Source organism: Otolemur garnettii, unplaced genomic scaffold (genome assembly GCF_000181295.1).
Source record: "Otolemur garnettii isolate 467f Iridium unplaced genomic scaffold, OtoGar3 scaffold00016, whole genome shotgun sequence".
Lineage (NCBI taxonomy): Eukaryota > Metazoa > Chordata > Mammalia > Primates > Galagidae > Otolemur > Otolemur garnettii.
Window position 1 is genome coordinate 17345803 of NW_003852411.1, and position 8170 is coordinate 17353972.

Consider the following 8170-nt stretch of genomic DNA (forward strand, 5'->3'; position numbering starts at 1 on the left):
TTCACTTTCTGCTCTTAGAAAGATTCACTTGTACCCTTGTAAGATAAAAATTATTCTTTCATAAAGACATTTGCACTACATTGTTTATCGCAGCTCAATTTATAATTGCCAAGTTGTGGAAACAACTTAAATGCCTGTCAATCCAGGAATGGATTAACAAACTGTGATTTATGTGTACCATGGAATACTATTCAGACATAAGAAGATGGATACTTTGCATCTTTTGTTTTGGGGCCTTATTAAGGGCATCTCTGAGTGGAAACTGACTTTTATAAAACGTATATATGTATTTTTTTGTTACGAATAGTGGAGAAGAACAGAGTCTACCAATGGTATTTTGTACCATTGCCTTGATTTGTGCTAAGCAATCAGCAGTCTTTGCTTTTGCATCATAAGAACAAACATAAGCACAATGAAAATGGCAGATAATGTCTTAATGCTTCGACCTCACAAATTTCCTGATAAAGTCTTGGAGAACCACCAGGGGTCTGTAGCCATACATTGGATCATACTGTGATAACCACTGTTCTAAATAATGCAGATTTTTCTTTTAAAGCCAGTCTTTAGATCTGTTTATTTGAAAATATTTATATGTGCTTAGCACTTTGTTTTATTATATTGTTAATAGTCCTTGAATTTCTAAAGATTACTTATAGTATAAATAATGAGTAGTTTTTGTTTTGTGTTAATTTGTGAAATTAATTTGAGAAGAGATATTTATATATAAGAAAATATTCAAGTTTCAATTGCCAGTACAGAACACTTGGCTTTATTTAGAGTAGGAGTCTCTTCTTAGTGGAATTGACAGGGAGCTTTGCTATGGTGAGTCACTACTTTTATTATACAAATGCTGATTTCATTGGTCTTTTGAAGATCTCATTTCTATTATATTCTCTGCCACTACTTTATGAAATAGAATATTCAGTTTTAAGTGCTTTTCTTAAAAAGCATTTTCATTTTACTTGGATTCATTGGGAATTAAATTTATAAATTTTTTTATAATTTACAAGCTGACACTAAATGAATATTTTATACAATCATCTCATTTGTTCTCTTATCTACAGAGTATGCTTGCTAACTTTCCAGCATTTATTTGAGGACTTCTTTTTAAACCTTTTCCAGTGACCAAATAAGATAATTTATATGCTTCTATTTTTGCTTTGGTAAAATTTGATTATTTTTGAGTTTGGTGAGTGTGGCCATTTTCCTTTGGGCCAGTTTGGATAAATTAACATAGTTATTGAGTATTTCCTTTGGATTTGTAGCCACATTTATATCTACTTATAGCCTATATATCTTTTCTTGGGATTATGCTCTATTTGATGATTGGACTTATGGACTATCTGGAACCAATTTGTATTTTTTAAATATTTATTTCTGTTTGCACATTTTAATCCTTTTATATTAGTGTTATTTGAGATTTTAGTAATTAAACTGATGTATGAAAATGAGCCAAGCATTAGTTTTGAAGCAACCATTATTCTTTTGTGCCTTTCCTTTTTACATTTACCATGACATTTTTCCTTCATTCTAAATAATTCCTTCAAATATCTCTTCCAATTTGTGAATTCTGTTTTTATTTTCTCCACTTGTAGTGGTCCCTAGGCTTTATTCTCCAAATTCCAGTTTAAGCAATTGTTCTTGTGTAGGTAGTTATTTGTTCCCAAATAAAGTATTGTCCCCTTGTCCTTGTTCCATCCCCCCTCCCAGCTGCTGCTCTTTGTTTACCATCACCTGAGTTCAGCTTCCTGTTTGTTTTGTTATGTCTTTGGAAATTATCTTTCTTATGAATGAAACAATGCTTTAAAGTGTGATTCTCATCTCCCATCTACTTTTATTAAAGCAGAGGTGCATTATAGTATGCACTGTAATGCCTTAGTAGTTCTTTAATAACCATTTTGTTTAAGAATTGTCTCATCCTTTCTGTTATAAACATGTTGTAGGTAATATTTATATTAGAATCACAGATTTTTGCTTATGTATAGGATTTATATGCTAACGTTTCAAATGTGTTACCTTTGTCTATATCTATTTGATTTTATTATTTTGTTCTTCTGATATGTCAAGTTTTTTTCATATATATTACTGCCTCTTAATCTAATAATCAAGATTAAATCAATATTTTCTATAATCAAGAACTATTTCTGTAATTCAGAGGGTGTAAGGCTACAATATGGGGATGATGAAAATCTAATTATTTTCTATTTGATAATTGTTTCTAACAATTTCTAGATATGATATTAAAATTCCCCAAATTTTAAATTTTAGAATAGCACTTATGATGGATTCTGTTTTCATTTAATTTGGGGAATTAAAGGTGTTTCTCATTTCAGTCTTGTAAAACTAGTGTTCGGCACTTATTTGTTAGATCATTTTTTAGTTTTAATCATTCTGTAAATAAGCTTGGTTCCTGTTTTCACTTTAAAAGTTAAAAAATATGATCTCAGAACTATAATTTTTCATCATTGTCAATTTATTGTGATGAACTTTTGAAACTAAGTATGCAAGCTATGCAAAAGAAGGATATTGTTTATTCTACATTATAAGTATCTTTTCTTATTATCACCTCAGACAAAGAAACAGCCGTGGTATAACAGCACACTAGCCTCGAGACGGAAACGACTCACTGCTCATTTTGAAGACTTAGAGCAATGTTACTTCTCTACAAGGATGTCTCGTATCTCAGGTACATGTTCAGCCCTTCTGTTAAAATGTCTCAGATTGATATTTCAGATCTGTTTCTAGAGTTTTATGCTGGATTTCTGGGAAGTCCTAGATGCAGAGTGAAAGTATTGTGTTTTTAATTTTTTCTAGCAGAGCATTATTCTTAGTGATCTTGGAGAATATTGCCTTTTAATGGCTATTTTCTCTTTTCCATTGGGAATTTTTTTTGACAAGAAAAAGAAAATTTTTTATTGTAATATTTTACATGTTGATGGGTATATGTGAATGTTTTTTTTTTGGCTGGGGCTGGGTTTGAACCCACCACCTCCGGCATATGGGGCCGGCGCCTACTCCTTTGAGCCACAGGTGCCACCCCCGTGAGTGCTTTTTACACACATAGAATCTGTAATGATCAAGTCAGGGTATTTGGGGTATCCATCACCTTGAGTACTTATTTTCATGTGTTGGTAACATTGCAAGCCCTCTTTTCTAGCTACTTTGAAATATAACAAATCATTGCTAACTATAATCATTTTATTCTTCTATCAAAACATTAGAACTTATTTCTTCTACCTAACCATCAGTTTATTTGGGGATTTTTTAAAGACAGAACCACACTCTGCTACCCAGGTTGGAATGCTGTAGTGTCAGCCTAGCTCACAGCAACCTCAAACTCCTAGGCCCAAGTGATCCTCCTGCCTTAGCTTCCTGGGTAGCTGGTAGTACAGGTTCCTGCCACAATGCCTGGCTAATTTTTCTATTTTTAGTAGAGATGGACTCTCACTCTTGCTCAGGCTGGTCTCAAGAGATCCTCCTGCCTCAGCCACCCAGTGTGCTAGGAATTTTTAATTTTATTTAGTGAGCTACCTAAAGTTAAAGAGAAATAAGCCATGAATATATAGCTAGCAAAAATAAGTTCCATTTAGTTGCCGCCTATTAAACATCAATAATATTTTGTGCTAAGAATAAAAGGATCAAAGAACTGATCTTACTGTCAAAAAGTCTTGCAAATCTAGTGGGAGAAAACAACAGATAAATAATTCTTTGTGGTATTATGTATTATATGTAGAGATATTATGATAATAGTAGATATTATTATGCTCTATTAACATAATATCCACTAATACAACTGGGAATGAAAAGCCAAGTTGAAAATATGGAGAGATATAAGGGAATGATCAGTGTAAAAATTTCCATGGAGTAATATTTGGGCTGGGCTAGTATGAATTATCTGAAAAAGATAATTAGAAACATGTTCAAAATAGAAGAAATAACATAAATATGATAGTGTAGGATATTTTGGTGCTGTAGAGAAGTAATATGACTTTATCTCTTTTTGTTACCTCTCTGTTCTCTGGCCTTTTTCAGTGTCTTTGCTCATTGATGAAGTAGGGACACTGATACCATCCCTAATGGGTTTTATAAGGGTTATAGGTTATATATAGTAAACAAAATGTTTGGTACACCTTAGGTGCTCAGTTTATATATCATTAGTAGTATACCTGTTCAGAAAGAAGACTACCAAGGAAAAGATGTCTGATATTTTATTCGTTGTTAAAAGTGGGCCTTGGTTTTCTCTTGAATAAACATACTTATATTATGATCTGTATATTGTGTAGATCCTTCAGACAAATTGCCTCAGAATTGGTGGTGGAGGGAAAAATGTATTAGATTTACAAAGCCTTCTTCCTAAGAAGACTAAATGGGAAGCCAGGATTTGTTTGTGTGTTTGAAATGACTGATAAACAGTTTTTACAAATGGAAAGCTTTTAGTTATTGCCTGAGAACTGAGCCCTTTTTAGAGCCTCTGTATTAGTCTATAAACCTAAACTATAATAGAAAGTTGTTATTGAAAATGACTTGAAACTTGCATTCTTACTAGCGGAGTTCATGTTAACTCGTTCATGTTATTTGTTGGTATAATGTTTAAAAAGAACTATAGACAAGTAGCAGACATTTCATAAAAATAAAAAGATAGGACTGGTTGGGGTGCTGGCCCCATATGCTGGAGGTGGTGGGTTCAAACCCAGCTCCAGCCAAAAAGAAAGCTGCAAAAAAAAAAAGGACAGAGATTAGGATAGGCTAACATTATTAATAATTTTTAAGTCACTAGCAGTATAGACAGGATATAGAATAGTAAAAGAAATCACAAGTCAATTTAATTTATTTCTGGTAAGGGTAGCTCTACTGGACAGTAGAATAAGATAAAAAACCAAGAGGAAAATTAGATAGATTTTTGTTTTGGAAGTTGGTGTCTCACTCTGTTGCCCAGGCTGGAGTACAGTGATGTGATTACATCTCAACAGTACCTCTTGAATTCCTGGGCTCTAACAGTCATCCCACTTTAGCTTACCAGATAGCTGAGACCACAGGCATGAGCCACCATACCTTACTAATTTTTAGAATTTTTTTTTGTTTGTTTATATTTTTTATTTTTGAGACAAGAGTCTTACTATCTCACCCTCGGTAGAATGCTGTGATGTCATAGCTCACGGCAACCTCCAACTCTTGGGCTTAAGTGATTCTCTTGCCTCAGCCTCCCGGGTAGCTGGGACTACAGGTGCCCACCACAACACCCAGCTATTTTTCAGTTATAATTGTCACTGTTTGGCAGGCCCAGGCTGGGCTCGAACTCACCAGCTCCAGTGTTTGTGGCTGGTGCCCTAGCCGCTGAGCTACAAGCGCTGAGCCAGAATGGTTTTTTTTTTGAAGAGATCACCTCTCACTATGTTGCCCAAACTGGTCTCTAGCTCCTGGCCTTAAGTGATCTCCTGCCTCAGCCTCCTGAGTAGCTGGGGTTGTAGGCATGAGTCACCATGCCTGGCTTAGATAGATTTTTATGTGTGTGGCTGTAGCTTCTTTGTACTTAAAACATGTCTCTAATTTTCAGGAATAGCGTATTAATCTTAATCTAATTTGCACATTTGCTACCATAACATAATTGCCAAATTTGAAGTTCTCCTATTGCCTTTGACTATAAGGGGGAAATTTTAAGTTCTCAATTAAGGGCTACCTAAGAGGTTGATTGTCCTTGGCTTATTTTCAAATGAAAATCCATAACTCCACCTCCCTCCACAACTTTTATTTCTAACTTTGAAAATGAGAGATGAATATTAAGTTGTTAATATCTTGGATTCATAATTGTAATTGAAAGAGGAAGTAAATTATGAAGCTTTAGGAGAAAGAAAATAGATGACAAACACACTTTTACTAATAACTGTGTAATTAGGACAACTGATATATACCAGCAAATATGTTATGGATGTTAATCATAAAACACCAAACAAAATTCTGCCTTATCATGGCCAGATATGTGAAAACCAATTTCTGTACTTTCACAAAAAGTAACTAATTTTACTGTTTTCTTTATAGTTTGTGTTTAAAGTAGGTATTATTGAGCTTGTATGAAAAGCAGGAGTTCAGTTAGCTTAGAAAAAGATTATAATCTTCAACATAATACACATTCTGGAATACTTGATCATTTTATATACTTAGGAAGTAATGTCAGAATGTGAAAGAATAGAATATGGCATGAAAAGAGTTTTTAAATGAATAAATCAGTTGTCTTCTCAGTATTTATTAGGTTAAATAACTTACAGTAGTAGGATTGCCTGTTTAAAAAAATTAGCTATTACATCCAAACTCTTCTGTAGTGTGGTTGATGACTTCTTTCAGAAAACCATGTTTTACAAGTATTCATGATGTGCTGAATTTCCTGAAAATAATTTTTATGGAGCAGGAGCTTTATCTCAATGTTATTATGATATTGTATACTACTTATCTTTTTTGCTGTTATTAGAATGGAAGCACTACTAACTTGGACTTTTTTAATCTAGGTTGTTAGATTTGCTTGCTGTTTAAATCTTTATAATATCAGGGACAAAAATTTCCTTTTCCTCAAGTAATTGTTACTTGTTTTTCTTTTTAATAATTGTTAGATAAATTTCTTCATGCAAACATTATCTTGAAGATAATGTAAATTCTGCAGATAAATAAATTCTTTATGTATTATAAAATCATGTAACTCTTTTGACTTAATGATTGTTACATCTTAATTCCATTATGTCTGTAACTTTCAGATGACATTTAAGAAGGGAACTCGTAGAAGTTTACCTTGAAAAAGTTGTATTATGTATGTATATGAGCTTAAAATAAGGAAAAAGCTGTGAAAAGAGAAACTTTTGTCAGTTGCAGTCTAGGAAGCTAAAGTACACGTTATTTTTTCAATCCTTTGTAAAGGAAAACAGAAGCCCAAACTTTAAACAGTTTTGAAAACCAATGAATTTTTTTTTTCATTTGTGCTTTTACTGTAGACCTGCTTCTAGATTGGAGACTAGATATTGTCAGGTACTTAATAATTTGATTTTATTATGTAAATCCCACATGATTTAGCTGTGAATAGTTTATTGAATGGATTTTACCCAAGTGATTCATAGTGTTCTGTTGGATGGGATTATTGTTTCCTTTATTCTACTGAGACATTTGAGTAAGACTTTATTTTTTCTTTGGTAAAAGTACTTTTGGATAATGTGAACATTTTGTTTTGTTTTAAGAGATAATTATTCATACATTGCAGTTTTCTATTGCCTTCCTGCAATAAGATTTGAAACACTTCAAAGTATTACACAAACATTTATTTAAAAACTAGTTTTCATCTAAAATGTGTTTATTAAAAACTGTAAATAAACATGAGCATAAATATGTGTCCCTGTAAACATGTTCCTTCAAACAAAATAACCCATTCAGTATATATAATCCTCATTCCATCTTCATTTTCTTCAGTGATAAAGGATTTTTGTTTTAATAAATAACTTTTTCTCAGCTGGTAGCTTTTTTATTGTTTTTGTTTTTCCAAGAAATTATTGCTGAAGGAATTCACAGTGGAAAGAGACAATGTCCTTCAAAGAACCACTAAGACATCTATTTATTAAAGCTGAAAGATCAGCTAATTAATTTGTACATATTAATCTCTCTAAAATTTTTTTGAATTGTTTTTATATATTAAATATAATTTTTTAGACTATGGACATTGCTCTTTGACTTATTTTGTAGTTCAGGCCATCAATTATATTTTGTTTTCTTCGAATAGATGATAGCCGAACTGCAAGCCAGTTGGACGAATTTCAGGAATGCCTGTCTAAGTTTACTCGATATAATTCAGTACGACCTTTGGCCACTTTGTCATATGCTAGTGATCTCTATAATGGCTCCAGCATAGTCTCCAGGTAAGTGTTGGGCATAGTTTTTTTTCTAGGAATATGTAGAATCTAATGAAATGGAGAAGCTGTTATTAATAGCATTATTGGTAAAAGCCTGTGTGTTGAAGTTAAGTTGCCTGAATGTTTTTATCCTGAATTTCTTCATCTCTAAAGTGGAACAATTAATAGTATACATTTTATAGGGTTTTAGTTTATCTTTTTTTAAAGCTGGAAATGACTTTATCTTATGGTATATGTGTGTTTTTGTAAACATATCTTTTGGGGAAGTTTGTATATCTTTTTAATTT

The 8170-nt window shown here is 32.5% G+C and overlaps 1 protein-coding gene across 3 annotated transcripts in view; it reads left to right on the forward strand.

Moving 5' to 3' along the window:
- COP1 (COP1, E3 ubiquitin ligase) overlaps positions 1–8170 on the forward strand; it is a 228848-nt gene that overhangs the window by 98906 nt on the left and 121772 nt on the right. For all 3 annotated transcript variants that reach the window (XM_003785686.2, XM_023510745.1, XM_023510746.1), the window contains exons 10-11: positions 2572–2686; positions 7754–7889. In XM_003785686.2, the coding sequence (XP_003785734.1) occupies positions 2572–2686; positions 7754–7889 (251 nt within the window). The remainder of the gene's footprint in view (positions 1–2571; positions 2687–7753; positions 7890–8170) is intronic.